At 57.3% G+C, this 24,116-nt stretch overlaps 2 protein-coding genes across 3 annotated transcripts in view; one reads left to right on the forward strand and one right to left on the reverse strand.

The window, feature by feature from the left end:
• Positions 1-201: 201 nt before the first annotated feature.
• On the forward strand, positions 202-23,442 carry LOC142086402 (uncharacterized). The gene is made up of 8 exons (XM_075159441.1): positions 202-498; positions 1,127-1,198; positions 12,464-12,541; positions 20,245-20,343; positions 21,200-21,307; positions 21,705-21,767; positions 22,210-22,396; positions 22,887-23,442. Exons 5-8 carry the CDS (start codon positions 21,202-21,204, stop codon positions 23,344-23,346), a joined length of 816 nt encoding a protein of 271 aa, XP_075015542.1. The 5' UTR covers positions 202-498; positions 1,127-1,198; positions 12,464-12,541; positions 20,245-20,343; positions 21,200-21,201; the 3' UTR covers positions 23,347-23,442.
• LOC142086401 (uncharacterized) overlaps positions 17,125-24,116 on the reverse strand; it is a 41,366-nt gene continuing 34,374 nt past the window's right edge. For both annotated transcript variants that reach the window (XM_075159439.1, XM_075159440.1), the window contains 2 exons: positions 18,956-19,114; positions 17,125-17,287 (listed from right to left, as the gene is read on the reverse strand). The gene's annotated coding sequence lies outside the window, so the exon portion shown is untranslated. The remainder of the gene's footprint in view (positions 17,288-18,955; positions 19,115-24,116) is intronic.

The raw sequence follows: 24,116 nt of genomic DNA on the forward strand, positions 1-24,116 counted from the left end.
CTGCATGCCAGGGCTGCCGGGGCCGCTCCGTGGCGAGCACGTGGTGCAGGTAAGCAGGTGGCGATGGTGCAGCCTGTCACGGGCCAGCGGGCTCTTCTCCCCGGGAAGTGCGGATGGTGGTTTTTCCCTCCAGCGCTTTAGCGAGGGCTTCCTCTGTGGGCGACAGCTCTCCCGGTAAGAAAGCCCCAAGGGGCCCTATGTTGGTCCATCCGCTCCTCGAGGGCTGTTGCACATGGCCTGGAAGGAGTTTGGAGAGCTGCAAGGAGCCAGCCAAGGGGTCACCGGGCCCCTCTGCAGCTTTGGCAATCTCCACCTACCTCTGGCTCCCACGTTGTTACCTGACCCATTCCAGTGCCTGCAGTTCACTAAGGCATAAGTGGGTCCCAACACGCAATGGAAACGTTTCTCATCTGTGCTTGCTTCTAGATGAGGGTGGTGGCAATGGTTATCCAGCTTCTCGGCTGGATGCTGGTTTGGAGCCCTTGGGGCATCCTGGAGGTAAGTTCTCAATGTCCCTTTCCTTGAAAGAAAAAACATTGACAATGTGGGAAGAGCTTATTCACGTGCAATTTTCCTTAAGATCCTCTCACGGTTGATGGCTTCCTGACTTCTTGGCCTGTTCCTGTCCTCGAGCCCGAGAGCAATCCCACAGGTAAGTCAGTGGGAGGAGGGAGCATTTACCTTTTAATCTTCTTTCCGTGTGAAATGCAAGTTGCTCTTCCTGTGGCTGATGCGCAGATATGGAGAAGAGCAGAGAGGGAACAGGTCGGGCTCAGTGACGTGCCTCGGGGCGCTTTGCCTTGCGAAGCTGTCTTTGCCGGCCCCTCGGAGCCTGAGCTGCTCCCGGTGCTGGCTGCCAAGCCAGCGGGCTCGTTGGGGCTGAGTTTAGAGCTGGTGTGAGCTCCGGGGAGTCCTTTCTCCTGGCAGCTCCGCACGTGCTTCGTTTCGTCCCAGCATGGTGCCACTGCAGGCAGGCGGTAACTCTTTGCACCATGCTCCTGGGCGGAAGGGAGAGACGAGTGCCGTGGCGTAATCCCGTCTTTGGATTGCACTCACTGCCACTCCGAGCTGAAGAAGTATCTTGAGCCGTGTCACGGGAGCTGTTCTGTCCTGCGCTTCTTTGCAGACGTGCCTGCAGGCGAAGGTGGTCCAGCTTCCCGGCTGGGTTCCAGGGCCGAGCCTCCGGGAGATGGCGTGGGTACGTCCTGGCTTTTTCCTCCCTTTGAGAGCTGCCAGCCGGGCGCCTCTGCGTGTGTGCCCGCTCCTTGCGTGATGCCCTTACCGCTTCTGCGATTCAGTTCTGCCGATGTGCATCACAATAGGTGACAGAAGCTTCTCTGGTGTTTAGTTACAGATGAGCCCGTCAGGAGGACTCTTGCAGCTCCTCAGCCGGATGCTGCGTTACAGCCCGGCTGGCGTCGCAGGGGTGAGTAGTCTGTCTTTACTGACCTCACAGGCTGTGCACTGGTTTTCCGTATTTTATTCCTGTGAAATTGAGCCAAACACTTTCTGTTAAGGTCCTCCAAGAGCACAGTACCACGCTGAAGGAGGAAAAAAGTCCCCAGAGCCATCTGAAGTCCTAAGGCAAATACTGTTGGACGTGGAGAGAGGACACGGTGGGTATATTTCACTCTGCCTTAGCCGTGAGACTCGGCAACCGCAGGTTTTAGATCCACGTCTGGACACGCTGTAGCCTGCGCAGCGGGAAGGGATCGATCAGAGCCTCGCAGCAGCGACGCTGGGGTTCGTGCCTTGCAGGCACTGGCGAGCCACAGAGACGGTGCAGGGCCTCTGCTGCCAGTTGTGGTTCACGCCGAGTGCCAGGGGCAGCTGCTGCCCAGTTTCACCAGTACGGCTCAGAGCTGGTTTGTGCAGACGTCGGTAGGCAGATTTGAGGGCCTGGCGTGTGCTGAACTTGTGTTCACCTCACGCGCAGCACTGCTTGCCCACTGGGCCAGTTCCAGGCGGGAGCGAGGTCCCAGGCAGCGCTGGCTGCCCTCTCCTAGTGCTGGCAGGCGGGCGGAGATGCTGATTCGGCAGGCTTTTTGGCTTGTGCTCGATTTCCCGTCTGCAGACCGAGAGCTGGGATGGGACGAATGTGACTGTTGCTGGTGCTTACAGGGAAGGGCACGAGGGCCTTGCGGAGGAGCCCTTCTCAGCAGGGCTGTTTCCCCGGCTGGCCTGGCTGCAGCTTCTTCCCCTCCTCTTTGAGGGGAGGCATTTAGCATCACCTTGCAGTTGGCCAAAAATGCACTGCGTGCATTGCAAACCAGAAGGTCGCGTGCAGTTTCCTGGTCTCCCAGCAGGTCAGGCGAGGCTGTTGTTTGGAGTGGTGACCAGGCGCAGCCCCAAAAGCCCAGGCGTTTTTTCTAAACCTTACCAAGTCTTTGGGAAGTATTGCCTCCTGAAGATGCCGTCTCCCTGATGGGGAACGGTTCGATCTGATCCAACTGTCCCGCTTGCTTTCTCAAGAGATGGACCGAGAGGCTGTGCAGGCAGAGGCGTTTCCGGAAGGAAGCAGTGGCTCACTGCCAGTCTCTGCCGAAGAAACGGAGGCGATGCAAGCCACCGGCACGGCAGGTAAGTGCTGTCCCGTGGTCAGGCGGTGTCACCCAGCAGGATCAGTGTGTGTCAGCAGGCTCTTCCCCCAGTGCCCGCTCTTGCATGTCATGTCAGCAGCCAAAGCTGAAAGTGTTTTGGGTTCGAGGCATCTGGACCACGTTCCGCAGATGAGGGGAAATGTGACTCTGGCACAAATGCACCTCCCGCTGTAGCTGCATCCCAGAGCTCGCCCTGAGTCCCTCGAGGCCCAAGGCACAAGAGCAGCACAGAGCGGGATCCCTCCCGTCAGCTGAGGTCCAGAGCCATGCCCTGACTCCCCGATCCAGCAGGGGCTTAGAGGGAACCTCCCCGTCCTCCCGCATCCTCTGTGCCTGAGCCGTGCTGAGGCTTCTCCTGTCCTCTCTCCTTTTGGCAGTGCTCTCAAATTCCGGAGAAGACCACGGCAATGTGCATGATTTTTTTCGAGCGGATTCAGGTACTGAGCAGTCTTGCTGGGGTCCCTAAGTGGGAGACACGTCCCGAAGCCTGGGAGCACCTGCAAGCGGTGCCCGTGCTGCAGAAAAGGCAGAAGGGGAGAGCAAGGCTCAGGTGTCTCCTGAGAGGGCCCCACTCCGTCCCCTCGGGGTGTGGGAGCTGGCCGGGGGGGAGGAAGAGTTGGGGGTGGCACTCCCTGCCGCAGGGGTGGTTTTTGTCCGTGTCCCTCGAGGGAGCGACGGGTCCAGCAGCTGCGCTCCCCGCCGTGCTCCCCTTCTGGCTGCCTGACCTTTGTTCGGTGGGACAAGCTGTCCCAAAGGGTGGGAGCGTGCCTGCAGGCACCAGCGCTGGGGGGAAACAGAGAACTTCCTGGCCATGTCAGACGTGCTGCAAGCTTACCAGAGGTGCACAGGACGGACTAACGTCCCGAATTGCTCCTCCAGATGCAACTGCTCCTCCGGTCGACGAGACAACCATAAGGGACTGCCATCCCCAGAGGCCCGCAAGCGGTTTCTGTCCCCAAGATGGGCGAAAGAGCTGGGTGTTAGGCACAGCAGCAGCCGTGATCTCCATGGCACTTACGATACTGTCGTGCTGTGTCGTCATCCATCGGTGGAGGAAGAGAAAACAGTGAGTCTTTGATTTCCCCCCCACTGCTTCCTTCGATGGCTGCTCGTAGCCACGAAGCATTTCTAGTCAGGCTGCTGTGGAGTGGCGAGTTAGTGGCTGGCCAGAAAACTCTGCTGAGGTTTCTGCTGCTGTCAGATGCTTTGATTGGCCTCTTAATTCCTGGGCCTGCTTCTCGGGAGCCCGCTCTGACTGGAGCCAGCGTTAGCTCAAACTGGCCCTGCCTGGACAAGTGACGGGCACAGGCAAAGCCAGGTCAGGACGAGGAAGAGCGGGGAATGAGGTTGCCCGGAAAGCCAGACGCGCACTAGCGCCCGCTCCTGAGCAGTGAGCCTGCCCGCAGGAGTCCCCCTGCTCGGCGCTGCCAGGGGGTGCAGGGTGCCCCTGGCCACGGTGTGCCAGCAGCTCAGGCCGTGGTGGTGAGCCTTGCCAGCGCCGGGCCGTGCTGGGAGGAGAGTCCCTGTCCCCCACCTGCAGCCGAGGGCCTCAGCAGCCTCCTCTCTCCACAGGCGCCGCTCTTCAGCCGAGGGAGCCCAGCGGGAAACCGGCGGCTACCCCTCGCACCCGGACAGCCGGACCAGCCGCCCCCGCACCCCTGAGAGCGGCACCCAACGCCAGGAGCTGCCGTTCGTGCCTGAAAAAACCGGCGCACCTGACCTCCCCATGGCCCCCGCACCCCCTGAGCTCGTCCCCGGCCGCCCTGCAGCACTGGAACCAGTCCAGTCGCCCCCAGGCCCAGCCGAATCAGCCCCCGCCCCCCCCCAGCCTGCCCCCACCTGCCCTGCAGCGCTGGAACCAGCCCAGTCCCCTCCAGGTGCAGCCCCAATTGAAACGGCCCCCAGGGCCCCCAAGTCCGTCCCTGGCCGCCCTGCAGTGCTGGCACCAGCCCAGTCCCCTCCAGGCGCGGCCCCAACCAAAACGGCCCCACGCCCCCCAAGCCGGCTGGCCAGGCCCTCCGGCAAGGGCTGGAGGTGGCCCCGCTGGGGCAGGGGTTGAGGTTGCGCCGACAGAACCCCCACCGACAGCTTCGGGGTCAGCCCTTTCTCAAAATAAAGAGGGACAGAGCTGCGGCACAAGCGTCCGGGTGGTACCTACAGCACACCCCGAGGGGCACCAGCGCTGGCTGAGCTCCACGCCCGGGCGCAGCCGGGGGTGCCCACGGTGTCGGCCCGCAGGAGCCGGGCACGGGGCTCCTCCGACCAGCGGCGGGGCCCCGCGGGGTTGGGGGCGCCCACGGCCATGGCCAGCAACAGGCAGCGACACCAACCTGACGGACACACGGTGCGGGCGGCAGTGACGGGAGCCCGACCTGGCCCGTCGCACGGACTGGTGAGGGATCGTTTGCTGCAGCGGGATCCTCTGGCCATGGACCTCCTCACATGGGATACCCAGGAAAAGAGGGAAGCCACCAGGAGCATCTCCAGGGACACAAGCCTGACAAGCAAATGTACTGGAGGCCAAACAAAGGTCCTCGCTAATTAATGGGCCCTTGATGGGCCCTAACTGATGGGCCATCACCAGTTGAGGTGCTGCAAAGTATCTCCCCATCTGGGTGCTGAGCCTCCTGTCAAGAGGCTCCCTGAGCGAGGCTTTTACTGCCTTGGGAGTAGCAAAGTGGTGGCCACCCCACTGCTTGAACAGCCTGTTGAAAGGCTGCCTGAAGCACTCCTAAGAGTCCAGCTGTGCTGCTAAGGCTGTGGCCGCCGTTCGGAGGACACCGAAGCAAACCACACTTTTACAACCAAGGCCGCTCCTTAGTGCAGATAAGGCAGTTTTGGGGGGTACAACAGTAAGCACATGGCGTTTTAGACCAAACGTTAGTTCTGTCGTTAGTTCTGAGGCCTTGGCTTAGATCGCAGCTGCTATTGCCAGCAAGGTGTAGAAGTGTTGAGAGGGAGAGGATTTTAACGCTTCTCCCCGGGAAGCGCGGATGGTGGGTTTTCCCTCCAGCGCTTTAGCGAGGGCTTCCTCTGTGTGCGACAGCTCTCCCGGTAAGAAAGCCCCGAGGGGCCGTATGTTGGTCCATCCGCTCCTCGAGGGCTGTTGCACATGGCCTGGAAGGAGTTTGGAGAGCTGCAAGGAGCCAGCCAAGGGGTCACCGGGCCCCTCTGCTGCTCACAAAATTGGTGCTGTAGATCGCAGGGAGAGCACACAGGGCAATTATCACACGCTTGCCTTGTTCTTACGTGCCACCCTGGGCCTCACCCACAGGCAAGGGACCCTAGGCTAGACCGACCTTCGGTTTGACGCAACCCTCCTGTTGAGAGAACAGCAGGACTGGAGTCTGTCTTTCCCCCCATTTGTCACAGGCTCGTTGATAGCATGCAGGTGACCTGACTTCAGACACCTGAGCTACTGCCACCTGCTCCAGCCCCCTCACCGTCTTTGTGGCCCTGCTCTGGACCCGCTCAAGCAGGTCCGTGTCTTTCTTATGCTGTTTACCACTGTACACTCCACGGGATAAAAACCAGGGGAGAACCCCGGCTAAAGTCAATGCAACAGAAAAGACCCGGCCTGCCTCTGTGCAAAGGACGAAAGCAGAAAGGGGAAAGTGGGGAGCACCCTCAGTCACCACTGAGCATGAGAGGTGACGGAAGACGTGGTTAGACAAAGGGCTCTCTGCGCGTCCGTTAAATGGGCTGCCAACTCCCGTTTTACGGCAATTGGTCGGGTTTCCCTCATGAATTCCTCAGGATTGTCCTCCGGGGTCCGTGAAGATGGAGTGATACCGTAGGACATGGGAGCCAGCGGATCTTAGGGCTGTGAGCCCGGGCAGATGCCCGAATCCATCAGCGCTGAACCTAGACTGCCAATATGCAGGAAACCGGGGTCAGAGCTTGATCCTTGGGGCCGCTGCCCCCGCTGCTCAGGCTCCCAGTCCTGAGCTGATGGCGGCAGTTAGGGATGGCTGCTTTACAACATTCCTCATTGGCACAGGAGCCCAAATATCAAAGGTAGGTAAGGACACTTAACAAAGGACAGCCTCCACTTAGCAAGCAAATAGTTTCTCTTGTAGGTGGTAATGGCAAATCACCTCCCACCCACGCTGGTCGGGGCTAAATTAACTCTATCTAATGGTCGGACAGTCCGGCCTTACTTCTAGGTCCCCGAAATAGGTTAGGTATGGATGCGTTGAAGGGTCAGTCGTGGGTGGACTCGTGGGGAAAGTGGGAAATAGGGGCACCACGTGCTCTGCCCCACAGTTTACCTGGCATCAACGCACCCCTGACTGTGAACCTCTTGCAAACAGGTCATTAGCACGAGGTCCAGGTCCTGCCCCTTTATCCCACAATACCACTCACCTTCTGATGCCATCCAGGCTGTTCCTGAATTGATGAAAGAGCGGGGAAGGGGAGGAACGGGGAAGCATGGTCAAGTCTCCTTCCCGCTACAATTCTCCTGCATGGCCAGCAGAGAAACCTCATGGCAAGCGGTGACTGGTGGTAGATGACAGAGCCCTGAACACCGCTACTGAACTGCTCACTGCGGCTGCTCCCGGTCTGATGGATACAGTCCGCTGCCTCCGCGAACAAGCCTTGCCGTGCATGGCAACAGTAGATGGGAAGGGTATGTTTTTTAGGCTCCCCATGACAGGGACAGACAGGGAGAGATTTGCTTTCACCTGGCAGGGACTGCCATTTACATTGACTGGCTTACCACAGGGTTTTAAACATGGTCCCACCATTGCTCATGCTCCACTGGCTATAGAGCTACAACCATTAACATTACCATGACAAAAGGTGTGAAACCCGGAGTCGCTGCAGCGAGGCTCTGATCGATCCCTTCCTGCTGTGCAGGCTACAGCGCGTCCAGACGTGCATCTAAAACCTCCGGAGTCTCACGGCTAAGGCAGAGGGAAATACAGAATCATAGAATCTTAGAACGGTTTGGGTTGGAAGGGACCTTTAAAGGTCATGTAGTCCAACCCCCCTGCCGTGGGCAGGGACATCTTCAACTAGATCAGGTTGCTCAGAGCCCCGTCCAACCTGACCTTGAACGTTTCCAGGGATGGGGCATCTACCACCTCTCTGGGCAACCTGTGCCAGGGTTTCACCACCCTCATCGTAAAAAGTGTCTTCCTTGTATCTAATCTGAATCTACCCTCTTTTAGTTTAAAACCATTCCCCCTTGTCCTATCGCAACAGGCCCTTGCTAAAAAGTTTGTCCCCATCGTTCTTATAAGCCCCCTTGAAGTACTGAAAGGCCGCAATAAGGTCTCCCCGGAGCCTTCTCTCCTCCAGGCTGAACAACCCCAACTCTCTCAGCCTTTCTTCACAGGAGAGGTTTTCCATCCCCCTGATCGTTTTCGTGGCCTCCTCTGGACCTGCTCCAACAGGTCCATGTCTGTCTTGTGCTGAGGGCTCCAGAGCTGGACGCAGCACTGCAGGGCGGGTCTCACCAGAGCAGAGCGGAGGGGCAGAATCCCCTCCCTCGACCTGCTGGCCACGCTGCTTTTGATGCAGCCCAGGATACGGTTGGCCTTCTGGGCTGCGAGCGCACATTGCCGGCTCATGTCCAGCTTTTCATCCACCAGTACCCCCAAGTCACCCTTGACACACACAAGTCTCTGGGGCCAGATGGGATCCACCCGAGGGTACTGAGGGAGCTGGCGGAGCAGCTTGCCAAGCCACTCTCCATCATTTACCAGCAGTCCTGGTTAACAGGGGAGGTCGCGGACAACTGGAGGCTTGCCAATGTGACGCCCATCTACAAGAAGGGCCGGAAGGAGGATCCGGGCAACTACAGGCTGGTCAGTCTGACCTCAGTGCTGGGGAAGATTATGGAGCCATTCGTCTTGAGGGCACTCACAAGCCATGTCGGGGACAACCAGGGGATCAGGCCCAGCCAGCACGGGTTCATGGAAGGCAGGTCCTGCTTGACCAACCTGATCTCCTTCTATGACCAGGTGACCCGCCTGGTGGAGGAGGGAAAGGCTGTGGATGTGGTCTGCCTGGACTTCAGTAAAGCCTTTGACACTGTCTCCCACAGCATTCTCCTAGAGAAGCTGGCGGCTCGCGGCCTAGACAGGTACACTCTTCGCTGGGTAAAAAACTGGCTGGATGGCCGGGCCCAGGGAGTTGTGGTGAATGGGGTTAAATCCAGTTGGCGGCCGGTCACGAGCGGTGTTCCCCAGGGCTCAGTGCTGGGACCGGTCTTGTTCAATATCTTTATCAACGATCTGGATGAGGGGATCGAGTGCTCCCTCAGTCAGTTTGCAGAGGACACCAAGTTGGGCGGGAGTGTTGATCTGCTGGAGGGTAGGAAGGCTCTGCAGAGGGACCTGGACAGGCTGGATCGATGGGCCGAGGCCAATGTATGAGCTTCAACAAGGCCAAGTGCCGGGTCCTGCACTTCGGCCACAACAACCCCAGACAACGCTACAGGCTTGGGGAAGAGTGGCTGGAAAGTGCCCGGAGGAAAAGGACCTGGGGGTGCTGGTTGACAGCCGGCTGAACATGAGCCGGCAGTGTGCTCAGGTGGCCAAGAAGGCCAACGGCACCCTGGCCTGTATCAGAACTAGTGTGGCCAGCAGGAGCAGAGAGGTGATCGTGCCCCTGTACTGGGCACTGGTGAGGCCGCACCTCGAATCCTGTGTTCAGTTTTGGGCCCCTCACTACAAGAAGGACATGGAGGTGCTGGAGCGTGTCCAGAGGAGGGCAACGAAGCTGGTGAAGGGCCTGGAGCACAAGTCTTATGAGGAGTGGCTGAGGGAACTGGGACTCTTTGGTCTGGAGAAGGGGAGGCTGAGGGGAGACCTCATTGTGCTCTACAACGACCTGAAAGGAGGTTGTAGTGAGGTGGGGGTTGGTCTCTTCTGCCAAGTAACAGCGATAGGATGAGAGGAAATGGCCTCAAGTTGCGCCAAGGGAGGTTTAGACTGGACATTAGGAGAAATTTCTTTACTGAAAGAGTGGTCAGGCCTTGGAACAGGCTGCCCAGGGAAGTGGTGGAGTCACCATCCCTGGAGGTATTTAAAAGACGTGTAGATGAGGCGCTTAGGGACATGGTTTAATGGGCATGGTGGTGTGGGTTGACGGTTGGACACGATGATCTTAGAGGTCTTTTCCAACCTTAATGATTCTATGATTCCATGACTCTAAGTCCTTCTCGGCAGGGCTGCTCTCAATCCCTTCATCCCCCAGCCTGTGCTGATACCGGGGGTTGCCCCGACCCAGATGCAGGACCTTGCACTTGGCCTTGTTGAACCTCATGAGGTTCACACGGGCCCTCTTCTCAAGCTTGTCCAGGTCCCTCTGGATGGCATCTCGTCCCTCAGGCGTGTCGACCACACCACTCAGCTTGGTGTCATCTGCAGACTGGCTGAGGGTGCACTCGATCCCACTGTCTATGTCATTGATGAAGATATTAAACAGTACCGGTCCCAATACGGACCCCTGCGGGACACCACTCGTCACTGATCTCCATCTGGACATGGAGCCATTGACCTCTGAGCCCTCTGGATGTGTCCATCCAACCAATTCCTCACCCACCGGACAGTCCATCCCTCAGATCCATATCTCTCCAATTTAGAGAGAAGGAGGTTGTGGGGGACCGCGTCTAAGGCCCTGCAGAAGTCCAGATAGATGACACCCATAGCTCTTCCCTTGTCCACTGATGTAGTCACTCCATCACAGAAGGCCACTACGTTGGTCAGGCAGCGTATACCCACCGTGTGCCTTCTCGAGGTTTCCTTTTGCACGTCAAATAATTTAATTTCTCTGTTTCATTAATTGACTTTACTTTTTGAGGACACTGACACAAAGTATTCCCTTAAATTTCACATGAAGAAGAAACGGAAAAGTAAAGGCTTCATCCTTCCCGTAAAACGAAAGAGACTCGTTAGCCCTGGGGTACCCCAAGGCGCCAAACTGGGCTCCAGCCTGGGAGCTGCCTACAGGAGGGGATCTTGCTCTTGTCTTGAGACTGAAATCACTCTTCAGCCTCACGAGTTGTTGCTAACAGACCCGAGGATCTCAGAAATCCCTTGGCTGTGGTTTCCTGTTGGTCTGGGGCACTGTGAGCCCCTCGCTGCCCTGTGACAGTGCCCAGAAAACAGGGCAGAGCTGTGGGCTCAGCCCCGTGTGGGACTGTGTCCCAGCCCTTGGACGGAGCTGCCCGACGGGACGTGCTCCCCTCCCCAGGAGGGCAGCCCCCCGGCTGTGCTCCAGCGGCTCTCCACGAGCGCCCCGAGAGCCGTCCCCACGCAGCTGCGGCCCGGCCGTGAGGTCACAAGTGGGGCTGTGAGGTCACAGAGCCCCGTGGTGCCGCACCGGCCATAAGAACCGACTGCTCAGCCCCCGGCCCCGACTGCAGCAGCAGCAGCAGCAGCAGCAGCAGCAGCAGCAGCAGCAGCAGCAGCGTGGTGCGAGCACAGGGGGCCATGGTCCCTGTCCGCCGCCTTCTCCTCGTCCTCCTCCTCCTGGTGGCCCTGCATGCCAGGGCTGCCGGGGCCGCTCCGTGGCGAGTGCGGGGAGCAGGTAAGCAGGTGGCGATGGTGCAGCCTTTCACGGGCCAGCGGGCTCTTCTCCCCAAGAAGCGCGGATGGTGGGTTTTCCCTCCAGCGCTTTAGCGAGGGCTTCCTCTGTGTGCGACAGCTCTCCCAGTAAGAAAGCCCCGAGGGGCCCTATGTTGGTCCATCCGCTCCTCGAGGGCTGTTGCACATGGCCTGGAAGGAGTTTGGAGAGCTGCAAGGAGCCAGCCAAGGGGTCACCGGGCCCCTCTGCAGCTTTGGCAATCTCCACCTACCTCTGGCTCCCACGTTGTTACCTGACCCATTCCAGTGCCTGCAGGTCACTAAGGCAGAAGTGGGTCCCAACACACAATGGAAACGTTTCTCATCTGTGCTTGCTTCTAGATGAGGGTGGTGGCAATGGTTACCCAGCTTCTCGGCTGGATGCTGGTTTGGAGCCCTTGGGGCATCCTGGATGTAAGTTCTCAATGTCCTTTTTCTTGAAACAAAAAAGATTTAAAATGAAGAAGAAACAATCGACATGACATTGGCAAGAGCTTATTCACATGCAATTTTCCTTAAGATCCTCTCATGGTTGACGGCTTCCCGACTTCTTGGCCTGTTCCTGTCCTCGAGCCCGAGAGCAATCCCACAGGTAAGTCAGTGGGAGGAAGGAGCATTTACCTTTTAATCTTCTTTCCGTGTGAAATGCAAGTTGCTCTTCCTGTGGCTGATGCGCAGATATGGAGAAGAGCAGAGAGGGAACAGGTCGGGCTCAGTGACGTGCCTCGGGGCGCTTTGCCTTGCGAAGCTGTCTTTGCCGGCCCCTCGGAGCCTGAGCTGCTCCCGGTGCTGGCTGCCAAGCCAGCGGGCTCGTTGGGGCTGAGTTTAGAGCTGGTGTGAGCTCCGGGGAGTCCTTTCTCCCGGCAGCTCCGCACGTGCTTCGTTTCGTCCCAGCATGGTGCCACTGCAGGCAGGCGGTAACTCTTTGCACCATGCTCCTGGGCGGAAGGGAGAGACGAGTGCCGTGGCGTAATCCCGTCTTTGGATTGCACTCACTGCCACTCCGAGCTGAAGAAGTATCTTGAGCCGTGTCAGGGAGCTGTTCTGTCCTGCGCTTCTTTGCAGACGTGCCTGCAGGCGAAGGTGGTCCAGCTTCCCGGATGGGTTCCAGGGCCGAGCCTCTGGGAGATGGCGTGGGTACGTCCTGGCTTTTTCCTCCCTTTGAGAGCTGCCAGCCGGGCGCCTCTGCGTGTGTGCCCGCTCCTTGCGTGATGCCCTTACCGCTTCTGCGATTCAGTTCTGCCGATGTGGATCACAATAGGTGACAGAAGCTTCTCTGGTGTTTAGTTACAGATGGGCCCGTCGGGAGGACTCTTCCAGCTCCTCAGCCGGATGCTGCGTTACAGCCCGGCTGGCGTCGCAGGGGTGAGTAGTCTGTCTTTACTGACCTCACAGGCTGTGCACTGGTTTTCCGTATTTTATTCCTGTGAAATTGAGCCAAACACTTTCTGTTAAGGTCCTCCAAGAGCACAGTACCACGCTGAAGGAGGAAAAAAGTCCCCGGAGCCATCTCAAGTCCTAAGCAATATTCTGGAGGAACTGGGGAGAGGACACGGTGGGTATATTTCACTCTGCCTTAGCCGTGAGACTCGGCAACCGCAGGTTTTAGATCCACGTCTGGACACGCTGTAGCCTGCGCAGCAGGAAGGGATCGATCAGAGCCTCGCAGCAGCGACGCTGGGGTTCGTGCCTTGCAGGCACTGGCGAGCCACAGAGACGGTGCAGGGCCTCTGCTGCCAGTTGTGGTTCACGCCGAGTGCCAGGGGCAGCTGCTGCCCAGTTTCACCAGTACGGCTCACAGCTGGCTTGTGCAGATGTCGGTAGGCAGATTTGAGGGTCTGGCGTGTGCTGAACTTGTGTTCACCTCACGCGCAGCACTGCTTGCCCACTGGGCCAGTTCCAGGCGGGAGCGAGGTCCCAGGCAGCGCTGGCTGCCCTCTCCTAGTGCTGGCAGGCGGGCGGAGATGCTGATTCGGCAGGCTTTTTGGCTTGTGCTCGATTTCCCGTCTGCAGACCGAGAGCTGGGATGGGACGAATGTGACTGTTGCTGGTGCTTACAGGGAAGGGCACGAGGGCCTTGCGGAGGAGCCCTTCTCAGCAGGGCTGTTTCCCCGGCTGGCCTGGCTGCAGCTTCTTCCCCTCCTCTTTGAGGGGAGGCATTTAGCATCACCTTGCAGTTGGCCAAAAATGCACTGCGTGCATTGCAAACCAGAAGGTCGCGTGCAGTTTCCTGGTCTCCCAGCAGGTCAGGCGAGGCTGTTGTTTGGAGTGGTGACCAGGCGCAGCCCCAAAAGCCCAGGCGTTTTTTCTAAACCTTACCAAGTCTTTGGGAAGTATTGCCTCCTGAAGATGCCGTCTCCCTGATGGGGAACGGTTCGATCTGATCCAACTGTCCCGCTTGCTTTCTCAAGAGATGGACCGAGAGGCTGTGCAGGCAGAGGCGTTTCCGGAAGGAAGCAGTGGCTCACTGCCAGTCTCTGCCGAAGAAACGGAGGCGATGCAAGCCACCGGCACGGCAGGTAAGTGCTGTCCCGTGGTCAGGCGGTGTCACCCAGCAGGATCAGTGTGTGTCAGCAGGCTCTTCCCCCAGTGCCCGCTCTTGCATGTCATGTCAGCAGCCAAAGCTGAAAGTGTTTTGGGTTCGAGGCATCTGGACCACGTTCCGCAGATGAGGGGAAATGTGACTCTGGCACGAATGCACCTCCCGCTGTAGCTGCATCCCAGAGCTCGCCCTGAGTCCCTCGAGGCCCAAGGCACAAGAGCAGCACAGAGCGGGATCCCTCCCGTCAGCTGAGGTCCAGAGCCATGCCCTGACTCCCCGATCGGGCAGGGGCTTAGAGGGAACCTCCCCGTCCTCCTGCATCCTCTGTGCCTGAGCCGTGCTGAGGCTTCTCCTGTCCTCTCTCCTTTTGGCAGTGCTCTCAAAGTCCGGAGAAGACCACCACAGCCACATACACAAATTTTTTCGAGCGGATTCAGGTACTGAGCAGTCTTGCTGGGGTCCCTAAGTGGGAGACACGTCCCGAAGCCTGGGAGCACCTGCAAGCGGTGCCCGTGCTGCAGAAAAGGCAGAAGGGGAGAGCAAGGCTCAGGTGTCTCCTGAGAGGGCCCCACTCCGTCCCCTCGGGGTGTGGGAGCTGGCCGGGGGGGAGGAAGAGTTGGGGGTGGCACTCCCTGCCACTGGGGTGGTTTTTGTCCGTGTCCCTCGAGGGAGCGACGGGTCCAGCAGCTGCGCTCCCCGCCGTGCTCCCCTTCTGGCTGCCTGACCTTTGTTCGGTGGGACAAGCTGTCCCAAAGGGTGGGAGCGTGCCTGCAGGCACCAGCGCTGGGGGGAAACAGAGAACTTCCTGGCCATGTCAGACGTGCTGCAAGCTTACCAGAGGTGCACAGGACGGACTAACGTCCCGAATTGCTCCTCCAGATGCAACTGCTCCTCCGGTCGACGAGACAACCACAAGGGACTACTATCCCCAGATGCCCCCAAGTGTTTTTGGTCCCCAAGATGGGCGAAAGAGCTGGGTGATAGGCACAGCAGCAGCCGTGATCTCCATGGCACTTATGATATTGTCGTGCTGTGCCGTCATCCATTACCGGAGGAAGAGAAAACAGTGAGTCTTTGATTTCCCCCCCACTGCTTCCTTCGATGGCTGCTCGTAGCCACGAAGCATTTCTAGTCAGGCTGCTGTGGAGTGGCGAGTTAGTGGCTGGCCAGAAAACTCTGCTGAGGTTTCTGCTGCTGTCAGATGCTTTGATTGGCCTCTTAATTCCTGGGCCTGCTTCTCGGGAGCCCGCTCTGACTGGAGCCAGCGTTAGCTCAAACTGGCCCTGCCTGGACAAGTGACGGGCACAGGCAAAGCCAGGTCAGGACGAGGAAGAGCGGGGAATGAGGTTGCCCGGAAAGCCAGACGCGCACTAGCGCCCGCTCCTGAGCAGTGAGCCTGCCCGCAGGAGTCCCCCTGCTCGGCGCTGCCAGGGGGTGCAGGGTGCCCCTGGCCACGGTGTGCCAGCAGCTCAGGCCGTGGTGGTGAGCCTTGCCAGCGCCGGGCCGTGCTGGGAGGAGAGTCCCTGTCCCCCACCTGCAGCCGAGGGCCTCAGCAGCCTCCTCTCTCCACAGGCGCCTCTCTGCAGCCGAGGGAGCCCAGCGGGAAACCGGCGGCTACCCCTCGCGCCCGGACAGCCGGACCAGCCGCCCCCGCACCCCTGAGAGCGGGACCCAACACCAGGAGCTGCCGTTCGTGCCTGAAAAAAATGGCGCGCCCGCCCTCCCCACAACCCCCGCGTCCCCCGAGCCCGTCCCCGGCCGCCCTGCAACACTGGAACCAGTCCAGTCCCCCCCAGGCCCAGCCAAATCAGCCCCCGCCACCCCCCAGCCTGCCCCCACCTGCCCTGCAGCGCTGGCACCAGCCCAGTCCCCTCCAGGCACGGCCCCAACCAAAACGGCCCCACGCCCCCCAAGCCGGCTGGCCAGGCCCTCCGGCAAAGGCTGGAGGTGGCCCCGCTGGGGCAGGGGTTGAGGTTGCGCCGACAGAACCCCCACCGACAGCTTCGGGGTCAGCTGTTTCTCCAAATAAAGAGGGACAGAGCTGCGGCACAAGCGTCCGGGTGGTACCTACAGCACACCCCGAGGGGCACCAGCGCTGGCTCAGCTCCGCGCCCGGGCGCAGCCGGGGGTGCCCACGGTGTCGGCCCGCAGGAGCCGGGCACGGGGCTCCTCCGACCAGCGGTGGGGCCCCGCGGGGCTAGGGGAGCCCACGGCCATGGCCAGCAACAGGCAGCGACACCAACCTGACGGACACACGGTGCGGGCGGCAGTGACGGGAGCCCGACCTGGCCCGTCGCACGGACTGGTGAGGGCCTGTGGGGTGAGGGAACGTTTACTGCAGCGGGATCCTCTGGCCATGGACCTCCTCACATGGGATACCCAGGAAAAGAGGGAAGCCACCAGGAGCATCTCCAGGGACACAAGCCTGACAAGCAAATGTACTGGAGGCCAAACAAAGGTCCTCGCTAATTAATGGGCCCTTGATGGGCCCTAACTGATGGGCCATCACCAGTTGAGGTGCTGCAAAGTATCTCCCCATCTGGGTGCTGAGCCTCCTCTCAAGAGGCTCCCTGAGCGAGGCTTTTACTGCCTTGGGAGTAGCAAAGTGGTGGCCACCCCACTGCTTGAACAGCCTGTTGAAAGGCTGCCTGAAGCACTCCTAAGAGTCCAGCTGTGTTCCGTTCACTACAAATACGACGTGGCGTGTTACTCCTTGTGAGAGCTGTTGTCCTCGCGGATCAGCGAGGCGGGAGCGCAGTAGAGTGTTAACTGCACTGACCAGGACATGAGCGTCTCCGGGTGATCTCTGCATGTCTACTTTGAGACTTAGGAACTATTCGAACACAAGAAACCTCTGGATGGAGATAAAAGAGTAGTGAGGTGCCAGCTTTTTCCACCAGCTCTTAAGTGCCCCCTTGCAAGCCCACTTACCTAGTAAAGACATTGGTCGTAAGGTATTCTACAGGCATACTTGTGCTCTGTACACGTGTTACGACAAGTATTTGGGATGGCAGATTGCACGTGCTGCACGTTCTTTGCAGAGAACAGCAGTTAAAATCTGCAAGCCCACATCCAGTAACATATCTTAGTATGTTTCTTCATCTACTTAATGAACATTAACAAATTTTGAAGATGTGAGAAAAGTTTTGGTATTCAAAACTCACGTTATACCTCGGTGAACAAAAGACGAAGAGCCAGTTTGGCCAGGGCTACAATACAATCTAAGTAAGGATTAAAATACGTTCTTATTCTCTTCCTGCTAAGCCATTTTATCTTCCTAAGCCCCTCTTGAAAATCTACAAATTGACTGCCTACTATTGGAATCAAAATGCAGCTCGCTAATCTTCTATCAAACATCCAGGGTTCATGTGATTTTGTTAGTATCATCTCAAATGAGTCACTTGTACCTTCCTAGCTTCTTCAGATTTCTTATGAACTAAGTGTAATTTTTTTATAAATGCTTTTTTCCTTGCATTGTAAGCTTCTGGTATTTTTGCAACATTGTGGTCCTCCTGTTTTCCAAAGAGTTTACAGATTGCACATATTGGCTCATCGTCAGTCAGACACACCTGAGGGAGAAAAAATACACAAGGAGAGTTAGTATCTATGTATAAGCAAAATAATCCAAGTAATTTGTTGGTCTGTCTGTTGTTAGACACCGTTAGAAGTGCCAAAACTGAGTATTGCTGGGGAAGCTGCAGTGTGTGTCTTCCAAACCAAAATTGCTCTTATGCTGTGTTTGTTCTGTTGGCATTTGCAGTACATGACACAAATTTTGCCAAACCACGTGCCTTTTAGCTGCTGAGAAAAAAAGAAGTGGACTCCCTTTCCTGTATGTCATGTGAATTTTGACATCAGATGGTATAGGGAAGTTTGACATTCAATAAACCATGTTATTGGACCTTACAGCACACACAGGATTATGTATTTTGCATCTTGGTGATACGTAGTGCTAGATACCCCACTGGTGATGGGGGAGAGTGGAAACTGATGCACAACTGCAGGTGAAGATACGGTCCTTACCCAGAACACTTATGAATGATGGAGGTAAGTGATATCTGCAGGAAGGATAAATACATCTTTTTTCCGATATTTGTAATTTTGTTTCCATGTTAGAACAGTCACACACGCACACACAAACCGAGATGATTTACAGAATGGAGAGAACTCTGATTTACAGCTTAGTTCAGGAGATGCTTTTCGTGCCTGAATGATGAAGGCACGCATCTGCGTGGGACGCAATGAGCAATGGCTTCACTAGTGGAACAGGAGGAGATACTGAAATGGCATTGCAAGACTGAAGAGCAGACCAGAAGGCAGACGTAGTTTTGCCTACAAAAAATTCGGAGGGTGTGAATGAGGGGCTTGAGTGAGGTGCAGTGAAATGGGGAGCCAGTGGGACAATTCAAAGAGGAGATGCAGTTTTCAAAGACAAATGGGCAATATGCATCCACAATGTGTCTAAAAAGTGATGACTAGTCACCATCTGTGGCACTGGGTCTTCCCGTCCATAGAACGAACGAAGGGGTTTTTTGTGTCTTTGAGCTATTTATGATTATTTACGGTGTCACTTTCTCTAGTAAGTGCTGGTGTAGGAATGGCAATAGAATGATTGAACTCCTTGAGGAATGGGAGCTTGGACCTCTCAGAGGATTGGTTTCAGTGGGACTACTCATGTGCTTACCTCTAGCCGTGCTTCTGTGCCTTTTGCAGCTAGCTTCATCAGTGGATTCTTGGGAAATGGGGTATTCAGTATGAATAAGGGAGGGACACTGGTCCTTTTTAGTCGTTTTAGCACAGTACTTAGAAAAGGCAAAGAAGATACTTATCTTACACCACTTGGTCAGGTTCAGTAAGGATAGTTTTAGTTCTGCCGTTAGTCTAAAAGGCTGAGCATGACTTTTAAAAAGGTTACAGTTCTTTTGAAGTTTATGAAGCTGCTTGCTAGTGGCTGCAGAAAATCCCCTATTAGTGGGATGGACAAAAATATTCTGGGTAAGAAATCCTTACCAATATTCAGTATTATCTCATTTTTATTTTAATTTTGGAATAAATTTCTGTATCTTAATATTATATAATTTGTTATTATAAGAACTTTGCTATATGTAAGGACTTTGTGAAGTACTGATCATCCACTAGGATTTCCAAAACATTTTGGACTTAGCAGGGACTTAGCACTTACAGGATAGAAAGTGTGCAGATTACTAAAATGAAAAGGGATAGATAAAAATTCATACCAAATTCATGTTTTCTCCTTGTTCTTCACAGATTTGGGTCAACTGTCTTTTCTCCTGAGTACACATTTTTTCAAGCTCATATTTAAATTTCTCCAGTATACTTTCAACTAAACTATTTCGTAGCAGGCCGACAATTCCTCTGCCCCTCGAATAAATGACCTACAAAGGAAAAAAATAGTAAAATAGTTTGAGTGGTACAGGAACGCTTTGTTTCTCTGATAATGTGGTGTAATGTAGAAAAAATATGTCATTTTTATTTAGTTGATATTTACATTGATAAGATTTGAACCGTGGTGAAATAGTGCAGAAGTACCTACGCAGCCAGTTCACTCAAACGTGTATTTTGTAACTTGAAGGCTCGTGAGCATCACTCGCCCATACTTTGCCTCTGAGTGTAGGAAGTTTATTCTAAACAAACGGGAATTGCATTGTTTAGTCTGAAATCAGAATTTAGCAAATCAAGTAGAGAGATCTTATCGTTTCTGTAACAGGTAAAAAGTGTATTTTTTTTTAAATATTCAGAGGCATGTCATGAAGGCATTACGAGAATCCAGTCCTGAACCTTTTACTCCCTGAAGTCAGTAAATTTACTTGCATGCTAGACAGGGAATATAGATGTCTTCAGTTTTCACTGAATTAAGGTTTTGCCTCCATAAAGACTATGAGAAGGTTTTAAAATGCTACGTATTAGCATTTGGTGGCAGAATCTATCCCTAAGAAAAGCCTTCACAGTGGACTTGACATTTCCAAAAGTCTGTAAAATATGGATATTAAAATAAGTACGTTCCAAATATCAAGAAAATCTGCTGATTCACTTACGTAATAAACCTGCAACCTGTCCAAATGGGAAACAATGGTAAGCAAATATCTTGTTTAGTCAGAGTCCTAGAAAATACCTAATTTAAAGAAGAGAGCGTTTAGCACTTGCACATTTTTCCTCCTCCAGGAATCCAAGGATTGTGAGGCCAGGTTGCAGTGCAGCAGCAGTGTGTTCAGGGACCAGAAATGCAGATGCCACACTACTAAAAACATGGGAGTGATTGCAAATAACCTCTTCCGTTCACTACAAATACGACGTGGCGTGTTACTCCTTGTGAGAGCTGTTGTCCTCCAGCGAAGAGACGGGGCATACCTGCCGGGAGGACTCCTCCGGCTCCTCAGCCGGATGCTGCGTTACAGCCCGGCTGGCGTCGCAGGGGTGAGTAGTCTGTCTTTACTGACCTCACAGGCTGTGCACTGGTTTTCCGTATTTTATTCATGTGAAATTGAGCCAAACACTTTCTGTTAAGGTCCTTCAATAGCACAGTACCACGCTGAAGGAGGAAAAAAGTTCCCGGAGCCATCTGAAGTCCTAAGCAATATTCTGGCGGAACTGGAGAGAGCACACGGTGGGTATATTTCACTCTGCCTTAGCCGTGAGACTCGGCAACCGCAGGTTTTAGATCCACGTCTGGACACGCTGTAGCCTGCGCAGCGGGAAGGGATCGATCAGAGCCTCGCAGCAGCGACGCTGGGGTTCGTGCCTTGCAGGCACTGGCGAGCCACAGAGACGGTGCAGGGCCTCTGCTGCCAGTTGTGGTTCACGCCGAGTGCCAGGGGCAGCTGCTGCCCAGTTTCACCAGTACGGCTCAGAGCTGGTTTGTGCAGATGTCGGTAGGCACATTTGAGGGCCTGGCGTGTGCTGAACTTGTGTTCACCTCACGCGCAGCACTGCTTGCCCACTGGGCCAGTTCCAGGCGGGAGCGAGGTCCCAGGCAGCGCTGGCTGCCCTCTCCTAGTGCTGGCAGGCGGGCGGAGATGCTGATTCGGCAGGCTTTTTGGCTTGTGCTCGATTTCCCGTCTGCAGACCGAGAGCTGGGATGGGACGAATGTGACTGTTGCTGGTGCTTACAGGGAAGGGCACGAGGGCCTTGCGGAGGAGCCCTTCTCAGCAGGGCTGTTTCCCCGGCTGGCCTGGCTGCAGCTTCTTCCCCTCCTCTTTGAGGGGAGGCATTTAGCATCACCTTGCAGTTGGCCAAAAATGCACTGCGTGCATTGCAAACCAGAAGGTCGCGTGCAGTTTCCTGGTCTCCCAGCAGGTCAGGCGAGGCTGTTGTTTGGAGTGGTGACCAGGCGCAGCCCCAAAAGCCCAGGCGTTTTTTCTAAACCTTACCAAGTCTTTGGGAAGTATTGCCTCCTGAAGATGCCGTCTCCCTGATGGGGAACGGTTCGATCTGATCCAACTGTCCCGCTTGCTTTCTCAAGAGATGGACCGAGAGGCTGTGCAGGCAGAGGCGTTTCCGGAAGGAAGCAGTGGCTCACTGCCAGTCTCTGCCGAAGAAACGGAGGCGATGCAAGCCACCGGCACGGCAGGTAAGTGCTGTCCCGTGGTCAGGCGGTGTCACCCAGCAGGATCAGTGTGTGTCAGCAGGCTCTTCCCCCAGTGCCCGCTCTTGCATGTCATGTCAGCAGCCAAAGCTGAAAGTGTTTTGGGTTCGAGGCATCTGGACCACGTTCCGCAGATGAGGGGAAATGTGACTCTGGCACGAATGCACCTCCCGCTGTAGCTGCATCCCAGAGCTCGCCCTGAGTCCCTCGAGGCCCAAGGCACAAGAGCAGCACAGAGCGGGATCCCTCCCGTCAGCTGAGGTCCAGAGCCATGCCCTGACTCCCCGATCGGGCAGGGGCTTAGAGGGAACCTCCCCGTCCTCCTGCATCCTCTGTGCCTGAGCCGTGCTGAGGCTTCTCCTGTCCTCTCTCCTTTTGGCAGTGCTCTCAAAGTCCGGAGAAGACCACCACAGCCACATACACAAATTTTTTCGAGCGGATTCAGGTACTGAGCAGTCTTGCTGGGGTCCCTAAGTGGGAGACACGTCCCGAAGCCTGGGAGCACCTGCAAGCGGTGCCCGTGCTGCAGAAAAGGCAGAAGGGGAGAGCAAGGCTCAGGTGTCTCCTGAGAGGGCCCCACTCCGTCCCCTCGGGGTGTGGGAGCTGGCCGGGGGGGAGGAAGAGTTGGGGGTGGCACTCCCTGCCACTGGGGTGGTTTTTGTCCGTGTCCCTCGAGGGAGCGACGGGTCCAGCAGCTGCGCTCCCCGCCGTGCTCCCCTTCTGGCTGCCTGACCTTTGTTCGGTGGGACAAGCTGTCCCAAAGGGTGGGAGCGTGCCTGCAGGCACCAGCGCTGGGGGGAAACAGAGAACTTCCTGGCCATGTCAGACGTGCTGCAAGCTTACCAGAGGTGCACAGGACGGACTAACGTCCCGAATTGCTCCTCCAGATGCAACTGCTCCTCCGGTCGGCGAGACAACCACAAGGGACTACCATCCCCAGAGGCCCGCAAGTTGTTTCTGTCCCCAAGATGTGCGAAGGCGCTGTATGATAGGCACAGCAGCAACTGTGATTTCCCTGCCACTTATGATACTGTTGTGCTGTGTCGTCATCCAACGGCGGAGGAAGAGAAAACAGTGAGTCTTTGATTTCTCCCCACTGCTTCCTTCGATGGCTGCTCGTAGCCACGAAGCATTTCTAGTCAGGCTGCCATGGAGTGGCGAGTTAGTGGCTGGCCAGAAAACTCTGCTGTCAGATGCTTTGATTGGCCTCTTAATTCCTGGGCCTGCTTCTCGGGAGCCCGCTCTGACTGGAGCCAGCGTTAGCTCAAACTGGCCCTGCCTGGACAAGTGACGGGCACAGGCAAAGCCAGGTCAGGACGAGGAAGAGCGGGGAATGAGGTTGCCCGGAAAGCCAGACGCGCACTAGCGCCCGCTCCTGAGCAGTGAGCCTGCCCGCAGGAGTCCCCCTGCTCGGCGCTGCCAGGGGGTGCAGGGTGCCCCTGGCCACGGTGTGCCAGCAGCTCAGCCCGTGGTGGTGAGCCTTGCCAGCGCCGGGCCGTGCTGGGAGGAGAGTCCCTGTCCCCCACCTGCAGCCGAGGGCCTCAGCAGCCTCCTCTCTCCACAGGCGCCTCTCTGCAGCCGAGGGAGCCCAGCGGGAAACCGGCGGCTACCCCTCGCGCCCGGACAGCCGGACCAGCCGCCCCGGCACCCCTGAGAGCGGGACCCAACACCAGGAGCTGCCGTTCCCGTCTGGAAAACCGCCGCGCCCGCCCTCCCCACGGCCTCCGCGCCCCCCGAGCCCGTCCCCGGCCGCTCTGAAACGCTGGAACCAGTCGAGTCGCCCCCAGACACAGCCAAATCAGCCGCCGCCACCCCCCAGCCTGCCCCCACCTGCCCTGCAGCGCTGGCACCAGCCCAGTCCCCTCCAGGTGCAGCCCCAACCAAAACGGCCCCCGCCCCCCCCCAGCCTGCCCCCACCTGCCCTGCAGCGCTGGCACCAGCCCAGTCCCCCCCAGGCGCGGCCCCAACCGAAACGGCCCCCGCGCCCCCCGAGCCCCCTGGCCAGGCCCTCCGGCAAGGGCTGATAGGCGGCCCCGCCGGGGCAGGGGTTGGGGGTGCGCCAACAGAACCCCCACCGGGGGGTCAGCCGTTTCTCCAAATAAAGAGGGACAGAGCTGCGGCACAAGCGTCCGGGTGGTACCTACAGCACACCCCGAGGGGCACCAGCCCTGGCTGAGCTCCGCGCCCGGGCGCAGCCGGGGGTGCCCACGGTGTCGGCCCGCAGGAGCCGGGCACGGGGCTCCTCCGACCGCGGCGGGGCCCCGCGGGGCTGGGGGCGCCCACGGCCATGGCCAGCAACAGGCAGCGACACCATCCTGACGGACACACGGTGCGGGCGGCAGTGACAGGAGCCCGACCCGGCCCCGGCTCCTCCGAGAAGGCTGCCCGAGATGATTTTTCTCTCTTGGAGGAAGCTGTCTCCTCCGGGACCCACTCGAGACTCCTCCCGGCACCTCCCGGAGCCTTTTGACCTTCTCTTATAGGGACCAGAGATCCCGGGTAGGAGCCTGCCCGGCCCGCAGCGTAGAGCGCGGCTGGTCCCGGCGCAGGGCGGGGTCTCCTGAGGCGGGAAACGCCGGGGCAGCGGAGGGACCGGCTGGGCGCCGACAGCTCTCGCGAGAGACGCCGGGGAGGCCTGGGCGTTGCCAGGGCAACGGCGCGAGGTTTAACCGCGGTGTAACGGGACCGAGAGGCCGGTCGCTGAGAGGGAGCCGCTCCGGGGCCGGCCCGGCCCGCGGCCTGAGCGGCGGGTCTCGGCGGGCCACCCCCGCACCGATAAAAAGCCTGGGCAGCG

Source organism: Calonectris borealis, chromosome 10, assembly GCF_964195595.1.
Source record: "Calonectris borealis chromosome 10, bCalBor7.hap1.2, whole genome shotgun sequence".
Taxonomy (NCBI): Eukaryota; Metazoa; Chordata; class Aves; order Procellariiformes; family Procellariidae; genus Calonectris; species Calonectris borealis.